The 22675-nt window shown below is 50.2% G+C and overlaps 1 protein-coding gene across 1 annotated transcript; it reads left to right on the top strand.

The window, feature by feature from the left end:
- The first annotated feature begins 1513 nt into the window (after positions 1-1513).
- SHH (sonic hedgehog signaling molecule) lies at positions 1514-12109 on the top strand. Its single transcript, XM_063324411.1, has 3 exons — positions 1514-2122; positions 7020-7281; positions 11318-12109. Exons 1-3 carry the CDS (start codon positions 1814-1816, stop codon positions 12022-12024), a joined length of 1278 nt encoding a protein of 425 aa, XP_063180481.1. The 5' UTR covers positions 1514-1813; the 3' UTR covers positions 12025-12109.
- Positions 12110-22675: the final 10566 nt, after the last annotated feature.

The raw sequence follows: 22675 nt of genomic DNA, 5'->3' as shown, positions 1-22675 counted from the left end.
TCCCTTGAAAAGTCCGTGCTGTTCTACTTGCTACAGTTTGCGGATGTACAACTTTTTTACTACTTAAAAACTAATTTTAAAGTCCATTTTCACATGGTTTAAGTTGATTACGACTCAGCTCGATGTCACAGACCGGAAAACTCCCATATAATTGCTCGCCCCAAAGAACTTTTTTTTTAAAAAAAAAAAAAAAAAAAGAAAAGAAAAACTTAAATAAAGTTGATTTTTTGGGTGTTTTTTTTTTCTTTTTTTTTTTTTTCTGAGAGAGTGGACTTTGAATTACTTCAGCATGTCGTCCTGGTGTTTTTAAGAACTCCTAAAAAACTCCTGAAAGTTTCTAGATCCTAGGACAAATTGTATCTTCTTAGGAGCAAAAGTAAATGAGGTCTTTACAAGCAGAAAAGTGTTTGTTCATATGGGACCCTGCTTTTCTGTCTAACCTGCTCTATCAGCCCCATCTCTGCAATTTTGCTCGTCTCTCAACACCTTTGTCTGATTAGTAGCTTTTGGAGATCGGGATAAAGACATCACTTGCCACGCTGCATGAGATAACAATTAATTTAACATTAAACTTATCCCCTTTCCATTCACTTTGCTTGGATCGATCTCTGTTAATTGTGTTTGCGGATGCTTTCAACACTGTGCTTTTCTTAAAAACTTAATGACACCCCGCAAGGAGGTGTAAGAGTCTAAAACGCTCCTCTTCGACTTCGACCAAAGAAACAAAGAATATAGCCCCAGCGTGCTCAGGAGACCATCTATTTTTAATCAGTTGACTTTTCATGCACTTCTGAATATATAGCATTATTTTAAAGTGGGCGACAGTCCTGTTGGGTTTGTGTTTTGGGGTTTTTTTTTGTTTGTTTGTTTTTAAAGTGCCATTTAGATCTCTCCACATTGCAGTTGTGTGACACACAAGTCACACACGCTGACTTCATATAGCTGCCGCCTCGCATCAGACTTACTTGTTTCTGCCTTTAAAGTAGTCATTTATCAGCTAAAAGGCGAGTGTATTTAGAAATGGGTGTCTTTAGGAGGGAAAGCAATCTCCCTTTCCAGGGGGAAGAAACCTGTTACAAAGCCACTTAGGCGGGTGCGCTCTTAAATGGCATTATTCCCACCCTGGGCGTTAATATTTCCCCAATACGTTTCTATTTGCACGGCTCCCCGATAATTCGGCATTTTATTTACCCGTAACTGCCCTTAGAAACTTGACTTGCACTGAAGCAGCCTGCTAATCTTATTTATTATTTTTTTTTTCTCTTTCACACAGGCATCTGTTCCTCTTGCTGACAAATGTACCATTCTGCCAAGAAAGTTTTTGAAAAAAAAACAAAACAAAACAAAACAAAAAAAAACCCCACCAGCGTGTAATTGATGTTATCCCAAGAAAGCGCGATCTCCACCCCTCTCAGCTCTAAGCCCTTCAGGTAAAAGGAAAAAAAAAAATCTTTCAAGAATTTGTTGCCTTTTTGAGGGTTAAAACATCAGAAGACAAGCTTGTCTCGCCTTGGCCAATCAGCTCTCGGCCCTGGCAGCTATAATATAGAACTAAAGGCAGACTCCTCTCACAAGCGTCTTGCTTTGCTACCATTAAAATCAGACCCTTTTTTTGTCTCTCGATTGCTGTCTCCCGACCAAACTCCGATGTGTTCCGTTATCAGCGACCTAAAGCCAGCCATTCCAGCACCTGTCTTGCTAGGGATCGGTGGATAGTATACGATTCAGAAAGCAGACAAGGACATAGGAGGAGAGAGAGCTCTAGAGAGACAGCCAGGGATAGGCACAGAGAGCTTTGAAGTAATTGGATTCAATGGACGAAATGCTGCTGTTGACAAGAATTCTCTTGGTGGGCTTCATCTGCGCTCTTTTAGTCTCCTCTGGGCTGACTTGTGGACCAGGCAGGGGCATTGGAAAAAGGAGACACCCCAAAAAGCTGACCCCTTTAGCCTATAAGCAGTTTATTCCCAATGTGGCAGAGAAGACCCTAGGGGCCAGTGGAAGATATGAAGGGAAGATCACAAGAAACTCCGAGAGATTTAAAGAACTAACCCCAAATTACAACCCTGACATTATTTTTAAGGATGAAGAGAACACGGGAGCTGACAGACTGATGACTCAGGTAGAGCCACAGAGATACCTGTATTTGTGTTTGTTAACCTCTCTGAGCAATCCTAAAGGACGCATCTGTCTTAGTATTTTTGAAAGCCCCCCCCTTTCCCTCTCCCCCTCCTCCCCCCGCCCCTCCAAACTCGGCTAGTTTCCCCCATTGAATGTAAATACCATCTATCCAGACAAGTTAGCAGGGGCTGGAGCCGGAGCTATCTAGATTATTTGGTGGGGGAATCTGTGTGATACTTACAGTCATTACCGTGCCATGGCGTTCCCTGTAACTTGGTTAGAGATTGCTGTTTGCATTTGTCCCCAAGGATGCACTTTGATCAAACGAATTGCATACAGCTCAGAGGACCCCAAGTGTATAGTGACCGCCAGGCCACTCACTCATTATTACAAACGCAGTCCTCGGTTGCTACGCCTGCTGACTTGATTTTATATATATATATATAATTTTTTTTATTTCATTTCTCTTTTTTTTTTTGCTTCATTTCATTTTAGCCTTCATTATTACTATTATTATTTTTTCTCTCGCGAGCGTATTCTAAATTTAGTAGGCATGCAGTCGTGCACTCACAAAAGGCAGCTGAAGCCGGATCGACCATTCCTCTCCTGATTCCGTATTATATAGCTCGTATTGCAATACCATCATTTGCAATTGTGCCCATCAGAGCGTAAATATATTGATATTTCTTTAAGGATGCTCGCCTCCAATGCTCTGGTACTTCCATAGGGGAGGGACTTGCAACTTATCGGCATTGCATCACCTTCTGTTTTAAAAAATCTGATGGCACAAGGTTTACAACTGGGTAAATATTGGATCTCGGGTGGAATCAGATTGCGGAACCATTTTATGCAAAAAAAAAAAAAGAGAGAGAGAGAGAGAAAGAAAGAGAACCTCTCCGAGAGTCACCTCATAATTATTATTCATGCTCAACAGAGAGCTCGGTGAAGTCAATTGCTCTGCCAATCCCGGAGTTTCTGAAACTACATGCAATCTAGACACTGGAAATGGGTTTCCTCCAAATATAGGTCAACAGCGCTTTTTTAATATTAATACATTTAAGCCCCACCTTCAGTGCTAGAACAGGACTCGCCTGGAAGGACTAGGCGGGGAGTGGACGCGGGGAAAGGCGGGGGGGGGGGTGCGGGTGGTGGGGGGGTGGAATTTCCCAAACTCTCCCCGTTCCTCGGCCTGATTTTCCGCACGTTTGCCGGGTCTCCCGGGGGCGAGGGACCAGCGGCCGCCACCATCTCCTCCCGACCACCTTAAATCGCACCCTCCCTCCCAGCGCGGCGGCGCGCCTCCGCCCGCCGCTGCCCCGCGCAAGGGGTGCGGAGCGGCGCGCAAGCTCCGCGGCTTTCCCGTCTGTATCCTCTCCCCCGCACCCCTTCCCCCGCCTCCTCCACCCCGGCTCCGCGCCCCTTCTGCGCACCCGCGCTCCTCCGCCCCGGCGAGGCGAGTCCAGCCGCATCTCTCGCATTTTCAGCTCCACTTAACTCCCCCCTCGCGTATCGATCGCGGCTGCTCGGGTTTCACCCTTCCCTCCGCAGCCCGGCGGCGGCTCCGCGGGAGACGGGGCTCCCGCCGGGGCCTCGGCGCATCCCTCCCTGCGCGGCTGCGCCGGTGCGTGTGCGCGGCGGCGGAGCGGGGCAAGGCGCTGGGGTGGGGGGGAGGGCGGGCGAGGAGAGCGGGGGGGAAAGGCGGCCGGGAGAGGTGGGCTGCGGGCCGGGGGGCGGCGTGCGGGCTGACCCCCGGCCCCGCGGCTCTCCCGGGGCACGCCGCGCCGGCTACGCGGCTGGCCGCGCTCTCGCTGCATTAGCTGGCAGCGTCTGAACTCCTGACCTTCTGTCAACTTCCCTCAGACGAACGAAACGAAAACAAATACTTTTTTTTTTTTTTCCTTTCTCCTTCAGTGCTTATTGCCGTGCCTTAGACACAAAGCGCGGGGGGGGGTGGGGGGTGGCGGTGGTGTGTGCTGAGGGCAGCGGGGACCGGGAGGCCGCAAGGCTGGGTACCCGGCGGTAAAGAGGGGAGCGAGGTGGGGGGAACAAGCCGGGCTCCGGCACCCCTGGGCGAGGCGGGGAGCGGGGCTGCCCCTACCCACCCTCCCCCGGGCACGGCCGGGTCCGCAGCGCCCCGAGGTGCCGTCCTGCCGCCGGCCTCCCTGCCTTGCTTTTCTCTCCCTCCCTCCCTCCCTCCCTCGGCCAGCAACCTCTCGTTAAATCCCAGCCTTTAAACGCCTGCTTCGCGAGCCCTTCAAGCATGGAGAGATCTTCCCTGAATAGAATCGTTAAACTTGCAGAATAGTTGCCGAATGCATTAGCCGCTAGTTAATATTAACTCCAGAAGGGGGGGGGGATGTTGAAAAAAAAAAAACCGCAAACAGAGGTAGGTAAGTCAGGTTCTCAACTTTGCAGGTGACAACAGCAGTTTGCTGAAGGCTCCCCCCTTCCTCCCCCCCACCCCAGCCATTGGCTGGATCCGGGGGAGAGATAAGGAGGCCAGGTCAGTATTGATAAAGCTGGAATTTGTATGAAATAAAATAGCAATCGTGTACTGCAGGCACACAACCGGTGCGTGATGTGAGGAATTTAGAGATCAACTTGGCATTTAGGAAGCCCACCAGGTTGTTTACACTGACAGGTACCTGTTAAGTGTTTCCTTCAAGCAATTCATTTGTGAAGAGATTAGGAGCTGGCAGGAGAGGGCTTGTTGAACAACTTTGCCTCCACACAAAGCGTTAGTGGAGGCAGCCCTGCTGAGCTTCACGGTGGCTGAACAGAATTGGGCTTGATTTGTGGCACACGACCCAATGAATTAATAAATAGTCTGGGCTTCACGGCTTTTGACTCCGACAATCCAGCTCAGGCAGTATAAAAGGGAGGAAAGTCCTTTAGGAGGTCGTTTCTTCTTCTTTATTTCGCCTGAAGCCGGGAGCTGGTGCTGGCAGGGCCGGAGCGGCGGGGGTCCCCCTGCGCTGCCCGCCCCGCCGCCCGCCGCTCCGCGCCCGCTGCTCGCCTGCGCAGCGGCGGGGCAAAGACATCGCCGTGTGGCGCAGGGCTGTCGCTTTATCGGTAGCCGAGACGTTTGATCCTTCGCCCCCTCTCCCCTCGTAAATCAGTGGAGGAGCGTTTCCATCCTCTCAGGTGTGCGAGGGAGAGAGGAGGAAAAATAAATCAAACTCAGCTTCCTTGTGTTGCTGCGCTTTGCTGCCGGGAACGGTGCCGAAACCCAAACACCCGGCTCTTTCCATAAAACGGTAGGCCACAGAGTCCAAAGTGAGCTCAGGATTGCGTTTTATATCTCTCGGGGACCTGTGTATTGCTGGAATTGCTTTTTATGGCTGTTGATAGACACAGGGGAACTTTCTTGTTGAGCAACCTTGTCACGTCCCTAGAAGTGGCGTCGCCGGGATAATGGAGGGGTTTTGCCTTTCTGGGAGCTGTGAAGGGGGCCTGTGCGGTCTGTTATTGGACTTGCTGGGATCCCGCTGGGGAGAATGGTCCTGCAGAAGGCCAAGCATCCCAGTCAGGCCAGCAAAAGTGAGGGAAGAGCACCTCACTGCATCCCCCCGTGGCTTTAATCCACATCGATATTTGCATCAAACGGGCCCCATGGTGTATATCCACGAGTTATTTTCCTCTCAAAAAGGGGGGGAAAAAAGTTGTCAACTTGTGTATTTCCAGCTCCGTACTTTTGGCCAAACGGTTTTCAATGCTTTCGGTGCTGATTTCCTATTTCGGGGGCGGAGGGGGGGAGGCTGCGAGTCGTTTCTCCCTGTCGCCGGCTTGTTTTATCCCTCCCCTGGCTAAGATAGGAATCCCTCCCCCCCAGACTCTGAGGGTTTCACGTAGAGCTCGCCCCCCTTTCAGGTAGAGATGCAGCCCCTCTTCCCCTCCCTCCCCCCTCATCCCGCCCCTCTCATGTCCTCGGTCCCCGCGGGCCCCCGGTGCTGCAGGGCCCAGTTTAGCCCGGGGAAGGCCGGTGGCTCCGGAGGGGAGATGGAAAACCGTGTAGTGCTTCTCCACGGAGTTGGAAAACGTCTCACTTCACACAAAGGGTCTCCTAGCTTGCATAGCATCCCTGCTTCGCTTAACTTCCCTCCTTGGCCCTCCCTTGCTTTTCATCTTCCCACTAAGAGCTATATTATTGTATGGATTTGCTGGGCTTTGTAGGCGAGCGCGGATGTATGTTTGAAGCGGAGTGAATGCTCCCAGCCCATGCTGCTTTGAGGGCTCTAATGAGTGATGGGAGAAGGGAGCGAGAAAAAAAAAAAAAGAAAAAACAACACCACAACAAAACACCCCTCCCTCCAGCACATAAAGGCTGTTAACATGTATTGAGCCCCCTTTCAACACAGAATTAGAGCTGAAAAGACCCGGAGAGACATTCCGGGGGGGAATCCGTGACTCCGAGATACATGGCGAGTGTTTGTTCTCGGCAGAAACTTTGGTCTCGGGAAGGGGACAGGGCACTTAAAGGCAGGAATTTCCTCCGTACAGGTGGCTTTGAACCGCCACACTCACGTCCCAGCGCCGGTGATGGGGCGGGGGGGGGGTGTCTCCCTGTCCCTGCGGCAGACGCCGGAGGACGGGGCTGCTCCCTCCCGGTGGGCCTTCGTGGTGTTTCGCCCCCTCTTCCTTCCGTGTCCCCATGTTTCACCCTCCTCCTCCTCCTCACCTGCCTCCCCGTCCCTCCCTGGCAGCGGGGGAGAAGACGCTCAGCCCTGACTCGGTCCATCTTGCGGCGCGTTTTGGGGGAGGGGGGAACCTGCCACGGCTTTGGCTGGGGAGGGAGGGCAGGATGCGGCCCTGGGGGGGGTAGGTGGTGAAGGGGGGTCTTCCCCTGGCTGCAGCACCCCCCGCAACGCTCCCTTCCCCGTGTGCCCGTATCCCCGCAGCGCTGCAAGGACAAGCTGAACGCCCTGGCGATCTCGGTGATGAACCAGTGGCCCGGGGTGAAGCTGCGGGTGACCGAGGGCTGGGACGAGGACGGCCACCACTCCGAGGAGTCCCTGCACTACGAGGGCCGCGCCGTGGACATCACCACCTCGGACCGGGACCGCAGCAAGTACGGCATGCTGGCCCGCCTGGCCGTCGAGGCCGGCTTCGACTGGGTCTACTACGAATCCAAGGCGCACATCCACTGCTCCGTCAAAGCAGGTAAGGCGGGCAGCCCGCCCAAGGACACGTCGGGGTGTGGGGGGACAGCCCCAGGTCACGGCTCAGCCCCCCAGAGCCTTCCCCGCCCTGCCCGGTGCCGCCCGGCTCCCTTCTCCCCGTCCCCGCAGGGTCCCCATCCCTGCCCGCCCCGTCGGGGCTCCTCCGGGGATGCGGAGCGGAGCCCCCGAGGGCTCAGTCTACCTCTCCCCCCGCCCCCCCCCCGCCTCTTAGCGATCCCGCCGGCGCAGGGGTGGGGGAAAGGAAGGAGAGGGGGGAAAAATAGGGGGTGGAAAAGCCCAGCCAGCTGCAGCACTTTTTGACAGCACCTTTCTCTGGGTGATTTGCTTGCCCAGCCTCCCCACCAGCGCTGCGCCGCAGCCACACACCCTTCTCCTCCCCCCGTGGGATTCGATGCTTTCCCCATCCAAAGAGCATGTTCAACACAAACACTAGTGGCCGTCTCCAGCCGCCCCGCTGGCTGCACGCCTTACTCGCGATCGCTAATCTCCGAGTGGGAGCCGGCCAGGAAAATAAATAAGGAACGTGGTCCCCTGCCTTCTTCAGCGGTAGCCGCTAGGAAATTCCCAGATAGGGATACACATACATAAAATTTTTTTCCCTCCCCTGTGCTTACAACGCCACACGCTGTCTCAACCCGGGAACAGCTCACAAGAAATCCCCGACTCGCCGAGTTAATTTTCTTGACACTTGACACTTTTTTGGGGGAGCAAAACGGTTGGCAAGTACCACCCCACCACCACCACCTCCTGTCTGTATGGCAGCTACAGCGCTTTTTAACAGCATCCTCTAGGCCAGCAGCCCACTGGAAGTGTCAAGAAACACTTGCTTGCAAAAGAGAATAATGGGCTGTCTTTAAACATAGCCGTTTGCTTCGAAACCAGCAGCCCCACAGCGGCAAAACTGGCCTGGCCTGGCCATGCCTGAACTGTAAGAGGGATTCATCCCACCACTCCCGCCCGAAGCTCCCCAGGGGCTGAGCCGAGGTAGCACCTCTCCCGGCCAATTCGGGCTTTGTCCTGAGTGCCCGCTACTGCTTTTGTTCAGCTCCCTGGTCCTTTCTAGCCCAAAAGAGGCCCTGCAAAGCTGTCAGCCGCGCGGTGATATGAAACATCCCTTTCAATAGCAAAGATGGGCTTTAGAGAGCAAGGTGTCCGATTGTGGCGCACGGTGACCTTAGCCCGAGCGCACCCCTTAATCCACCCCCACGGGTATTTCATAGGAGAGGAGCAACCCCAAGCTGCTCATTGAGATTCGGCACACACGGACTCGGGGGCAATATTTAGAGTGTGTCAGGCAGGGTCGTGTGACTGTACTACACGGGCTGACAGGGAGCAGGCTTGAATTCCACCCGCTCAGCCTGATTTCAAACTGTCCAAACCTCGTTTCATGACAGAGCATCTTATGAGAAGATTAAACCCCATAAAGCCAGGCAGGAAGATTCTTTATCTAGATCTCTGTTTGCAAAAAGTATGATCCCGGAGACTGGAATGCAAAGAAGAGTTCCCCCAAGGCCTGAATTATTGTCACCAGGACAGAGGAGGGAGAGGCAGGGGTGGTAAAAGGGACATTGATAATGCGCTACAGCAAGTATTTAGAGCAAGCTTCTACATTTAAAATTCAAATACACATCTTGAGTGCCTTGGAAAAGTGGCTCTGCTGTGCAAATAGTGCTTGGAAGGTCCTGGGTTTTTTGGAGAGTATGTGTGTGAATTGGCACATAGGGTTTCTGCACCTGAACAAATAGGGAGGGGGAGAAAAGGGGGGGAAGAAGCTGGGAAAAAAATGGAAGTGTCCTCTCTTCCAAGAGTGTCTGCATTTATTACATGAATCAGAATGACAATGCTGATCCTTTATTGGATTTTAATTAGAGAACCCAAACAAGCGCTGCTCAAAGAAGCAGATTTTCACACCTCTGCCAATTCACTGGCATGTTTGTAGAGCTGCTACACTACTAGATCTATTCATCAAGTCCCTGAATATGCAAACAAAGCTCAAGCCAGACCTTTACCGCCGGCTTGTAGGAAGGTGTAGTTTGCTAGCGGAGGGCTCCACACAAAGCACATAGCTTGTTTGTTGCCATGTCCTCCCTGAAGAGGCCTTGGAGATCTCGCTGCTTCATTTCTGAAGGAGAAGTGATAAAGTCGTTAGCAAATCAATAACGGTCTAATTTTTGCCTTTCCTGTCCTTCCTGAGAAAGTCATTAGGAGACGCTCTGAGGATTTATTTAAATCATAAGAGCTTCACTACCAGCCGCAGAGGCAAAATATAAAACCTGACCACCTTTAGGAGATAAATCACCAGGACTCTAAACTGGTATAGGGAGTAACTGGGAGAGACCAGGGGAGGGCAAGGGAAGCATGTGGAATGTCAACAGCTGTAGAAAAGACACTTGCTACCATGACATACCGTGGGCTACAACCCAATATATACAAAATCAGAGGTTTTAGGAACACCCCAGAGTCCCTCGGTTAAGTCAGAAACCAGCTTGGAGAAAGGCAGAGATCCTCCACCGCCCTACACGTTGCTGAACTTCCAGAAAGGTATTTGCAAGAGAGACTTAAAAGTCTTGGCACCATTTCTGCTCTCTTTAAACCTGTGATTATTCCTCTTGGGAGCACCGGAAAGCAGCAGCAGAGCCACAGCATTTAGTAGCTAAATTCTGAGTCACTCCGAGAGCAGGAGGAGGTGAAGGAGGGATGTGCTTGGGTCTGGCACAGGCATGGGGCTGCCCAGGGACCATGCGCCCTGGGACAGGGAACAGCATCCTCCTTCCAGTGGGGTGGGAGAGGCGGTTTTTTTTGGAAAGAGGAGTGAACTGGAATTCTGGGGATGCCAGGTAGTGATGTATGCCCCACACACCCAGAGGGGGATGTATGCCCCAGCAGCTGCCGTGCCGAGCAGGAGGGCTGGAGTGCTGGGGGGCAGCATAGGGTCATACACAGGCTGGTGGAGCGGGGCTCAGAAAATCCAGGCTGTTGCTTTCCAGTGGGGCAATGGGCAAATCCGTGTGCTCCTCGGGGCAAAGCCTCCTCCAGCTCTCTACTCTTTGTTGCCCTACATGGGCTCCTTGCATAAGAGCTATGTGGGGACCCAAAGCATTGTGAGCAGAGACACTTGCCTAGAGGAGGTGAAACCTTATCCCAGCAGAACCACTCATCTTTGAGAGCCTGCGAGTTATCCAACATCAGGTGTTGGGTGCAGTTTGCAAGTGGGAAGCTCTTCCAGAAGAGATTTATAGAATCATAGAATGGTTTGGGTTGGAAGGGACCTTAAAGGGCATCTCGTTACAACCCCCCTGCCATGGGCAGGGACACCTCCCACTAGACCAGGCTGCTCAAAGCCCCATCCAGCCTGGCCTTGAACACCTCCAGGGATGGGGCATCCACAGCTTCTCTCAGCAACCTGTTCCAGTGTCTCACCACCCTCGCAGTAAAGAATTTCTTCCTAATATCTAACCTAAGTCTACCTTCTTTCAGTTTAAAACCATTACGCCGTGTCCTATCATTACACTCCCTGATAAAGAGTCCCCCCACACTTCCTATAGCCCCCTTTACTGGAAGGGGTTATAAGGTCTCCTCGGAGCTTTCTCTTCTCCAGGCTGAACAACCCTAACTCTCAGCCATTCTTCATAAGAGAGGTGCTCCAACCCTCTGATTGTCTTCTTGGCCCTCCTCTGGACTTGGTCCAACAGGTCCATGTCCTGGAACAGCTTTTTCAGGGAAAACATTTTGGCCCATTTCCTCAATGAGACAAAGGGCCCCTGTAACTCCTAACCCAGAGTGAGATGCACCAGAAGAAATCTGGAAGGGGGACTCTCCCTTGACCCATTGAGTGCAAACGGGGCAAGTTCATAGATGAGGATGGAGGAATTTCAGTGGGGAGCAAGGTCACATCCTGCACTTGTGCCTCTTGGGGGGGTCTGGGCTGCCAGGGAAGCGGCACATGGCCCCATACCCCCATGCCCCGGCCTGGTGGGTGACCCCACTAACCTCTCTGTGCCTCTCTCCTTGCACAGAAAACTCGGTGGCGGCCAAATCGGGGGGTTGCTTCCCTGGCTCGGCCACGGTGCACCTGGAGCAAGGCGGCACCAAGCTGGTGAAGGACCTGAGCCCTGGGGACCGGGTGCTGGCGGCCGACGCAGAGGGCCGGCTGCTCTACAGCGACTTCCTCACCTTCCTCGACCGGGAGGACGGCTCCCACAAGCTCTTCTATGTCATCGAGACACGGCAGCCCCGGGCCCGGCTGTTGCTGACAGCCGCCCACCTCCTCTTCGTGGCCCCCCAACACAACCAGTCGCAGGAGGGGACCCCCAGCAGCCAGGCGCTCTTCGCCAGCCGCGTACGGCCGGGCCAACGGGTCTACGTGTTGGGCGAGGGCGGGCGGCAGCTGCTGCCGGCGGCCGTGCACAGCGTCTCGCTGCGGGAGGAGGCTTCGGGGGCGTACGCCCCGCTCACCGCCCAGGGCACCATCCTCATCAACCGGGTGCTGGCCTCCTGCTACGCCGTCATCGAGGAGCACAGCTGGGCGCACTGGGCGTTCGCTCCCTTCCGCCTGCTCCAGGGGATGCTGGCCGCCCTCTGCCCCTCCGCAGGGGGGGCTCCGGAGGGTGCCCCCGCCTCCCCCGGCATCCACTGGTACTCTCGCCTCCTCTACCGCATCGGCAGCTGGGTGCTGGATAGTGACTCTCTGCACCCGCTGGGCATGGTGGTGCCATCCAGCTGAGAGCATCCCGCACTGCCCCGGCCACCCGCCGGCCACCGAGGGAGAGACAGAGACACAGAGAGAGAGAGAGAGAGAGAGAAAGAGAGAGAAAAAAAGAGAGAAAGGAGAAAAAAAAAGGAAAAAAAAAAAAGAAAAGAAAAACCTAAACGAAAAAAAAATTACATATTTTTAAAAGAGAGCACGGATTAAGACTTAAAAATAATAATAATAAAATAATAATAATTAAGTAGGACAGTCCAAAGTAGACTTTAAGGGAAACAAAGACCCCGGGAAGTTCTGTTCTGTTTAGTTTATAAATATATATATATTTTTATTTGTTCTTTTGTTTTGTTGTTTTGTTTGTTGTTTTATTATTTTTTTTCCTCCTCTCCTGGATATTTATTTCTTTGGTATTTTGAATAGATGTTTTAAATGATATGAACCGGACCTTCAAGAGCCTTAAATAGTTTCTTTGATAATTTATTATCATGTGAACTGTACTCACAGGGGAAAAAATTATTTTGTGAGGCCAAGCAAAACTGCGCAGAGTCTATTTTTCTACATGTCACGTGTGTCCTGACTTTCAGAAAGCGAAATTCTGTACTTTCCCATCTCTCCATGACATTGCTCCTTCATTTCAGCAAGCCTAAAAATCAAGCAAGCAAACAAACAAATACACAACAACAACAAAAAAAAGACAAACTTCATGGGGGTCCGTAAATTATATTTTTATACACAGAATTGTAAATTAGATTTTTTTGAGAGATCAATACTTAACTGAATCACATTTCGTTTTTTGAAATAGTGTAAAATATGAGAATATATTATTTTAATTTAAATAGTTTCAAATGTAATGTCATTTCCTGTATTGTTTTCCATGTTTTGCTTTGTAAAAACACCATTTGGCCACGTTCATGGAAGTCAAGACTGTTACACAAACTTTTTATTTGCAAAAACCGTAAGAAACTTTGTTATTTTTAACTTCAAAAAAAAAATTTATTAGAAAATAATATTTTTTAAAAAGCGCACATGGCGGCAATTCTGTGACGATGGAGATGGTAGTTTGTACAGAGGGGAGAAAAGGATGTTTTGCATTAATAAATTGAGAAATAACTGCTGTAAATTTACTAAAATGTATTTTTGAATATTTTGTAATAGTTTTAATAGTTTTATAGAAATAAAATGTGCCATGCACAGTCTGGTTAGTATATAATAACTAAGAGTTCCTGGTGCATCCCATTTTTTTTTTTCCTTTTTGCTTATTGATTTAGGAAACATGATGCCTAAAGGAGTGCCCGTTATTTTGTTTAGATGTGTTGCTTATAACTTTTAATTTTGGAACTTTAATTAGGGAAATGAATCCATCACACCTGCGCGTAACCTGGAATCTCTTGTACTAACAGTAGAACCTCACTTATTTGCACGAGTGACCGGGAGACGCGATTTCCCTTCGCCGGAGCCCCGGCTCCTCGTCTGTGCTCAGGTGATGCTCCTTCTTCCAGCTCCAGCCCTGGCTCCAGGTCCACCTCCCAGTCTGGTCCAGAGATCACAGACATCTCTTAAAATTGATTTCTGAGGGCGTTAAATCAAGTTTGCCCTTTGAAGCAAGTTAACCTGAAAGCAGGCAGCTGCCTTCACCTTGAGGCAGCTCCGGGATTTTAATCGGCTTTAATTTGGGTGCCCGGAAGATGGAAATCTGGGGGAGCGACACTGACTTTGGTGAATTAACTGGCTTTCATGCGGCTGATGCTTGAAGAAGGAGATCACCACTGGATTTCACTGGCCACCTTGCCGGAATAAAGATGTGGGGCTTGTGGCCACGGAGAAAAGAACAAAACATCCTTTGCAAAACAAAAAAAAAGGCATAAAAATTTATTCATTTATTCTAAGAGACATTCCTTAGCTGTAATGCATCACAGTCCATCCTGAGCCATCAATAGGTGAATGTTTTGGAGATGTGTTTTAGATGAGTGGTGGGGCCAGTACTGCGTCCCCTGCCCGGTCCCAGCTCCCAGCCCCACCGAGGGGCTTGTCCTGGCCGGGTGCCGATGAGTGAGGTTCTGCTGCGCCGCGTGCTCCTCCCCGAAGGGTTTCCAGGATCCCTTTAAAAATTTCGCAAAACATTGTGTGTGCGTGTGTGTGCGCGTCTGCGACAGGACCGTGCCAGAAGGGAGCTTTCCTTGAATGTCTTCTCACCTTTTCTTCGGTTTTCATTACTCGCCGGTCTAGGACGTTCATCCATCGGGCAACCTTTTGCTCCAGAGACACAGCCACGTCCTCCACCAAGATGGACGGCAGCTCCAGCTGGTCTCCGGGGATGTCCCTGCCTGGGACCACCTCCAGAGAGTGTAGAACACGCTCTTCCACGCTCAAAGCCTGGGATCTTCCAGAGCGGTGCCAGGATCCGGTGGCTGAGCCCCGGGCACAAGCACCCCGTGTCAAGCCCTAACAGATGGATGTGGTCTCTGCTTCTCGGCAGCTTCACATGGTCGCCTCCATGCTCTGAAGCTTGATGATGGTGAGACTTCAGTACAACCGCCTGCGTGTTGCAGTGCCCGTGTGAACCACTGGGACAGGAACCAAGCCACCCTAATGCCCATGTGATGTGGAGCATCACGGGGGACTGCGGATTGCCTGGTGGGTGCCGTGGACCTGCTTCCCACCCTGGCTCGGACTCTGACACCTTCATGTCTTTGGGGTCTGCTGGTACATCGGGGCCTGGTTTGGGGCATGTAAAAATGTGATCGTGGAACAAATGAGTCTCTGCTGTAAGAGTATGGCCTTTGTATGGTACTGTCTGGGCATCTGAGCTCTCTTACCCCTGTCTCTGAACAGTGGCTGGCATTTTGTAAGCCCTTTATGGTCAAAAAATGACTGTGTCAGAGCCTACTTTCTCCAGAGGTCAGGTGGTGGAGGTGTTTAGGGATATCAGTGATAGACCTTAAGCCATTGGCTTGGGGGCTTTGGTCTAAATGGTAACTAAAATGAAAAAGATCCTTTAGACCAGAGCCCATGCTTGTGTCAGGGGAGGGTACGTGCCCCAGTAGGGACCATACGAGACATTGCCACGTTTAATCTTCATTGAAAGGCTGAGACGAGCTCAGAGCTTTGCAGTGTGAGAGAAGCTGAGATGCTGTCTTATAATATGATCAACCTGTTTGCCAAGCAAAGAAATGCTGTGCCGTGTTCTCCATCGCACGTATTTCGTGTGACTGTATGCCTCCCTCTCACCATATATTTATTCCATCTCTTCCTTCGGCGCCTCACGTCCGGATCACCCCTCCGTGGTGTGCATTAGAAGTGCTTCGTTAGATGGACCAATCCAACCTATAGCTACAGCTCTCGTATGAAGGATGTACTCTCATAACATTGTGCAAAACGTCTAGGAAATGTCACTGTCCATTTTCAGGGTCTGAGTACGGCAATAGTTTGTATAAAATGTACACATAGTGGTGGCTACAGAATAGTTTATGACTAAATACATATCTATTACTGTTAAAATAATGTATAAGAATGTACTTGAAGCTATTATCCTTGTGCTCTGTTGTCTGAATAATTAAAGAAATTACAGAGACTTCCTGAAATGTCTGTTATGTGATGGCATTCCTCTCGCACACTCTCAGTTCCGTGGTTTTTACCCTGGTGACATTGCAATGGGTTGTGGGGAGCCCAGCGCTTGGTCCTGTGGGATTTGGCATGGGAACCTTCAAACACAGTAGGAATTGTGCCCTTGCCGCCTCATGGGATGGTGGCATCCTCCCTCTTCTTCCACCTAGAGCCACGTAGACAGTCTAGCATTTACCTGTGAAATACCTCGTGGCTCCGCAAAGCCAACTCATTTGGCAGGGTTTTGTTGGGGGGCAGAGATGCCCTGAAGGTCAGCCCACCAGTGGCTGTGTGTCCTCCCCAGCCTCCCCCATCCAACCCAACGTGAGAAGTGACCCTAATGAGACTGGGGCTAGCTCGTGTTTATCTGACCGGTCTTTCACGCAGTGCCCCGGTGCTCAGACATCAGGTAAACCAACCAAAGGGAAGCTTGGACACCCCAGTGAAAAGAGGATCATGTTCACTATGTAATTAAAATCCAAACAAAGCACTGAAGTAAACCACGTCTTTCACAGCCAGGCAGCCACGCTGTACCACAGCCAGCAGCTCTTTGTGCCCTCACATACGAAAGTTTGCTTAGCTATATCGTTTCATATACATATGCACATACATGTATACATATATAATATTATTATCCCTATATTAAGAGCTCAGCATATCCTACTGGGCTATAAATATATTTACATTGGCCCTCCTGAGCATTCCACATCACGCCGAGGTTGAGCAGGCGGTGTAAATCAGCCCAGTTGGGCGATAATTGGGCAGCAGATTTGCAGCTCCAATCCAACATCTATTTCAATTACAGGGGGAAGGAAATCAGAAAGAGCATTTTATTTTACTCATTACTGCAAGCCATAAGGGACCACTAGATTTCCTAAGCTTTTGAAATTCTCTCTTCAGCAATTTCTGCTTTAAAACTAGTGCAAGCTATACCAAAAAAAAAAAAAAGGTAAATTTTCCATGTACAGAACATTTCAGAGCTTTCAGTGGAGCACTGTTAACGCAATCCTTGGCCTACGCAGGCTGGAAGGGAAAAATCATCTTTAAAAAGTGCATCTTTACAAGCGATGGAACTGTCTCAGGTTTTGACGGCAGCAGGACGAGGCCCACAGGCACTGTTTATGCTGAGACTGTTAAATATAATTTTTAATCCTTTGCATTTGGGATGTTTAGGTTTACGTATTTCAATAATTTTGGTTTTCGGGACAGAAAAGAAGAGAGCAAATCCAGGAAATATGAGTTTAATAATGCTGTCCTGGTGCCAGTAAAATCAAGAGCGGCATCCAGAGCTGATCCGGGTGCACAGGGAGTTGTGCTGTCACCTTAAAGCCCAGTGCAGGACCCTGTATAACTTCTTTTCCTTCCATTTTTAAGTGAGAGCAAGCTGGCTCTTCAGACAAATGCTGCTGCAAATCAGGAGCGAAACCACAAGGTCAGGAAATCTGTTTGGGGTAAAAATATTTGTTTTGATGTCCTGTGACCTAAATGTGAAATAAATATTAGATTTGCTCAGTTTGGTGTAAACAAATGTCCGTTCCTATTACCGAGGAGGAGAGGTGACAAGGGATGCTCTCTGTGGCGTGACCGCGGAGGGTCCCCTGGCCACCAAACTCGCATCTGGCTGCTGCCCAAGGGCAGGAGGGCTGGGAGGTGGGCAGGGGAGCAGGGATGCTGCGGGAGCACCGTGTGCTTTGTGCGGCTCTGCCCAGCTTGCTCGGCTCTGGGGATGGCACGGGGAGCCCTTCCTCGCCCCCTCGCTTGGGGCAATGCTCGTCTGGACCAGCTCTCTGGGACACCGTGATGTCTCCCTTGAAGAGGGGATGTGCTCACAGGAAAAATATACTTGGGAATGCTGTATCGTTCCAAGTTTTGAGTCTTTTGATGGCATTCACTGCAAGGGAACGGATGATAAATCTGTATGCAATTACAGCAACATCCTTTTGGTATCATCACACACAGGCACTATGTCACAGACCTGCCACAGGGTTTCACTGGGTGGAGGGAGTTTATTTTACAAGCAGGGTATAGTGCAGGCTTTGGCCAGTTTGGAGCATTACAATATGGTTTTTCGAACCGTTTAGGCTGGAAGGGGTCTCTTGTGGTCCCAAGCCCAACTCTAGCCCATACGGGGCCATCTTAGAGCGTGTTACTGGGGGCCATCTTCCTTCAGGTCCCACGTGTCTCCAAGGATGGAGAGCCACCACCCCTCTGGGTAACTGGTTTTGTTAAATAAGCTAACGCTTTGCCTAAATATTGCAGCGTCACGCTCCATCTACCAAGAATCTCCCTTTGTATTCTCGTTGTATTTCTTCTGGGGGGAAGGACACACAAGAGTTAAAAGCAGATTAGTTTTAAGAAATCCCAGGTTCCAAATCTGGGACGTTCAGAGGTCTGCTGAGCTCTGCTTCTGCTCCTGCAGCCTGCACTGAGCAGAGGCAGCCGAAACTTTACTCGCCCAGCTAACCTCTTCTCTGGAAGTCAGTCCCGTCCTGTTTTCCACAGCAGTAAGCACTGGTTTTAATTATTAGACTGTGATGAATGTAAATAAATATTAGTCTCGGGATTGCTCATGAATTCTCTTGGAATAGTCACCAGTTTGGTGTAAGCTTTGTTGGCTTTGCCAAATGATGCCCTTTCTACTCTGCAAAGTTTTTCTAGAAACAGGGGCATAATAAATGTACAGTATCAAACAAGTCTGTTCTGGCACAGTATTTGTATGAATAACCATTTTGTGCTAAAGCCGGTGGAAGCTACGGGGTTCACAGGCATCAGAAAGTCCAACTGCCATTCAAATATTTGCAAATAATGAATCATGTGATCCCACAAATAACAACAAACCAACCTGGTTGCTTTCATTGAGGAAAATGATTATGAATCACTGTGTACCGTGGGCTCAATCCAACAACCACCAGCGTCAAAAGGAGTCTTTCCACAACTTCAAACAGGCAGGGAGCTGAGCTGTGTTTGCTCAGCTTTACCTGCTGTATCCCTCGCTTTCATATTGCATGATTAAATAATAGAATTTATCGGGCAAGCAGGAATTTCCTAGAGCAGCCAAGAGTGGGCAAATGTCACCTCCTGATGGCATATGTGCAGCTCCCACTGATGTCAGTAGGGTTATGCATGGGCAAAATGAGGTCAGGCTGTGTTGTCCTACTTTAGGTGCCCTGTGGTATTACACTCAATTAAGTTTTGTCTCCCAGGAGGCAGCCTCCCTCCCACTTAAGTCACCAGGAACTTTGTCACTACACGACAGCGAGGGAGAAGGCAGGAGATACTAGTCTTTGATCTGGAGTGCAGTAAGGTTTAACTCATGCGTTCAGGAGCACGCAGCTGCACTTTGAAAAGAGGGGCTAAACTCAGTAGGAGAAAAAAAAAAAGTAAATCTATGAAATCCCAAAGTGGGGCATCTTCTGGAGAAGGTGACGGCTTTGCGAGCTCACACGCAGCCCTGCAGAGCACGGTGGCAGAGGTCCTTTCCAACGATTCTGTGTGGTTCTGTGATTCCGCGGCCTCGGCAAGAATTTCTTCCCAAGGCGTCTTCCCTGCCCTCCGCCAGCAGCTCCCCACAGCCCCTTGCAGAAAGATCCTGGATATCGCGGGCAACGCTTTTTAGGCAGCGCAGGAGAATCGGCCACATCTTCTGTGTGGGTGACCACATGCTAGACTACTTTGAAAATATTAACCACTGGTTATGAAGTGAAACTATAAATAGCCGTAGGAATGCCAGCTGAAGGAGAAAGCAGTAAAAAACCCCTCAGTACAAACGAGTTGCCAGAACGATGCTGTGCTTTGAGTGAACCGGGTTTGGTCCTTACCCCTTTGATGGGGTTTCTTCTGATTTTGAGCAAGTAGCTTGTTGTCTCTCTGCCTTCATCAGAGATGTGCAGAAAAACATCTCTGAGGATAATTTTCTGTGGTCTATGTGGTCTACATGATGAGAAACACAGCGAGTCAGATATTATCTACTGCTGTGTGCCACTCTGAGGGATCTCCTCTGTGTGTGCGTGGTGAAACCCAAGGACGATCCAGAACCTGTACATGGCAGCCTATTTGAAAGCCCTCTTATTTATACACTGGTTAACAAATTGCATTTAATTTTTAAATCTCTCACAACTGCCAGTATAAGCCATCTGTATATATAAAAAAAGCATGTTTCCTACGGGATTTTTAAGTCCATTCTAAATACCTTTGGAAAAGAGGACAGCTGGCTTTCTACACGGTGTTAAACTTTACCCTGTGCACGTAAGTCACAAGGAGGAATCACAAGGCAGTAGCCAGCTCAAGATTAAGACACGATTTTGGCTTCTGATTGTGTCTCTTCGTGCAGTCAGTGGGGCCCAGAGGGCAGTTTTGTTCCCCTGAATTAGGTACCTGATGGCTGGCTGAAGCAGTCGAGGTGGACAAGATCTCCACGGACTAACGAGGGAGCTGGGACACCAAGAGTTCACACAGACATCTGCAATCATGTTTCTGAATGTAGGTGTCCTAACTTTGAGCTGAATCCTGCCCAAAAGGTCACTTCAGCCCTCTGCTTTCTGGGGAGGTTCCCCATGGGGTACTATGTTACATTTGGGACATCCTTGACTCATCCAGTTGTCCTGGTGTGGGAAGTGTATAGACTTCCCGTAGCTCTACAAAGTGACAGAGCTCTGGGTGTTGACATATTCACCCCCTGTGTCCATGCCAGGGTAAGCCCGGTGTAGTCCAAAGCCAGAGATTTCTCTAGGGCTGGTCCTCCACTGTGGGACGAGCTCAGGACTTCAGAGAGGCCACAAACCTCAGCATCTCTGTTTCCAAGAGCGAGGCACGCTTGTTCAGCCTTGCCTGCGTTGGTATAAACACCACGCACGTACAGTGTAGTTAATTAAAACTATTCCCACTCGATTTTCCCCTGGGGGAAGGAAAGGAGAATAGATACATGCTCATGGGAGAGGTGCTCATCTCATTGCTTCACGTGTTCTGGGGGGGCACACGCAGCGCTGTGGGGATAAAAAGCTGTGGAGGGCTAAGGGAGCACCATGGAGTGCATGGAGAGCTGGAAAGAGATTTTCCTTACTCTGTGTGCTGCCGAAGGGAAGAAGTGCTGTGTGTTTCCAGGAGAGAAAGCAAGAGACCAAGACCACCTGCTCTCCAAGGCCAGGAGGTGTGGATGGAGGTTTGCCCTGACACCCACCCAACACTGACGTATTGCTCGGGACTTTTGGGATCTCAGGAAACTCCCATCCTCCAAAGCCCAGATTTTGTGCAACTCATGGAAAGGACAGAAGTCAGAAAGGGCTGGGTGTGGGCATGACACAGCCAGGTCTGTGCACCGGTGCTTGGTCCCGGTGACTCAGCCCTGACGCCAGGACCTGTTCCGGGCATCAGACACAGAACAAGAACAGCCTACAGCTCTCCCGCCTGCTGCTCCCCGACTTACTCATGGAGACACCAGGGAGTTGCTCAGGCTTTTATTTTGTGGTGTGTGGGTGCGAAAGGGCTTGTTCATGGAAAGCAAGTGCGCTGGTCTGTGCAACCAACACTGTGACATGCAGGGCTGTTTTCCACCTCTGGGAGAGGCTTAGTTCCCAAGCAGGCATCCTATGTACTGAGCACGCGACATGACGCAAGCCCTTCTGAAAAGTTTTCTTCTCGAATCAGCTCCGGTGTCTTGCTTTTGTCAGCGCTGAGCAGTGTGGCACTGAGCTGGTGGTGCTGCCGTGGGAGGGACGCAGCCCGTACCCAGCAGCACATAGGGCTGTTGTGTTTCATCAGGTCCCTTGGGGCCTTCCATCACGTGTAGAACAACACCAGGTGCAGAAGAAAAGGTGAAGCTTTGTGGGACTTTGCCGGTGGGCCCTGGCTGATGCTGCAGCAGTTTGCAGCAGAAGCTGACAACAAGAAGGAGCCAGGCACCACTGAGGGATTGCCACCTCCCTGGGTAAGATCCCGGAGGTGCAAGGGGGCTTTGCTTTTCCCAAAACCAGGAATAAAACGACTGTGTTTAGTGACGGGTAGGATGCTGCTGCTCACTGGGGCAAGGGGATGTCTCCGTATAGCCCCTGCTCCAACGGGGACTGAGTGGGGGGGCAGTGGGGTGGCACCAATGCCATTTCGGAGGGAGCTGTGACATGGGTTCCTCACCTGGGACTCAGGCACTTGTGACCCCCCCACTGAGATGAGCCGGCAGGGTAGGGCCCATGCAAGCCCAGATGTCGAAAATGAAAGAAAAGTTGGATTTCATGCTATAGGTTCCCGAGGAGGCAAACTGTCGCTTTACGAATGTAAAAGAAGTCAAGTTTGGGCTCCCCTTGAGTTCCTCTTTGCAGCAGGGAAATGTTTCAGCTGATCACGAGGTGTTCAGTTTTAGGGTTTTTTTCTCACATTAAGGAAATGTCTGCACTTCAGTTATCAACCGAAGCTGAGAATGAAACACACCTAAATATTATTTCACCTTTGGGTGTAACAGGATAAGCAGCCGAATTAGAACATCTTCTTGCAGTTTTATGCATTGGAGCTATTCTTTTCCTATTTATAGGGATCCTGACAGGACAGAAGTATTTATTGAGAGTTAAATAATGACATCTGTTATCAAGAACATCAACCCCAGTGGAAGCTGTTTCATATTAAAATAGGAGCTCAGGGCCAAATTTCCTCTCGATGAATACGGGCAGAGTTTTATAAACTTCTTTAAAGTTTCACTCTTTACACCAGAATAAAATTCAGCCCAAGGAGCTTATATGAACCAGTACTACGCACACGTGCAAAAAGAGTTTGCTTTTAAAAAATGTCTCACCGAAGAAAAGAAGAACGTAACAAAACCCCAGACCTTTTTAGGATTTGTTCCTTTAGGTGGAATCGAAGTGACCTCTAGTGATTCCCCGTTAGCCGTGCAGCTCGGCAGCCGCCAGCACAGAGCAGGAGTGGTGCAACGGTACCACGCTCCCTCATCTGCTAGAAACGCAATCAGTACCTGATTAAAGCTAAATTATAGCGATCGATGCCTGTTCCAATGACCATTCCTACAATTCAAGTATGAAATATTTTCCCAAACTCTACCGTTTCTTTTCATGCAAGTCGCGCA

This window comes from Chroicocephalus ridibundus, chromosome 2 (assembly GCF_963924245.1).
Source record: "Chroicocephalus ridibundus chromosome 2, bChrRid1.1, whole genome shotgun sequence".
In the NCBI taxonomy this organism is placed as follows: domain Eukaryota; kingdom Metazoa; phylum Chordata; class Aves; order Charadriiformes; family Laridae; genus Chroicocephalus; species Chroicocephalus ridibundus.
This window is presented reverse-complemented; position numbering and strand designations above follow the sequence as displayed.

Excerpts from the sequence above, each read along its gene's own strand:
- SHH (XM_063324411.1), top strand. The coding sequence starts at position 1,814 with ATGGACGAAATGCTGCTGTTGACAAGAATTCTCTTGGTGGGCTTCATC. Across the intron at positions 2,123-7,019 it reads CTGACAGACTGATGACTCAG|CGCTGCAAGGACAAGCTGAA; the intron begins GTAGAGCCACAG and ends GTATCCCCGCAG. Across the intron at positions 7,282-11,317 it reads CCACTGCTCCGTCAAAGCAG|AAAACTCGGTGGCGGCCAAA; the intron begins GTAAGGCGGGCA and ends CTCCTTGCACAG.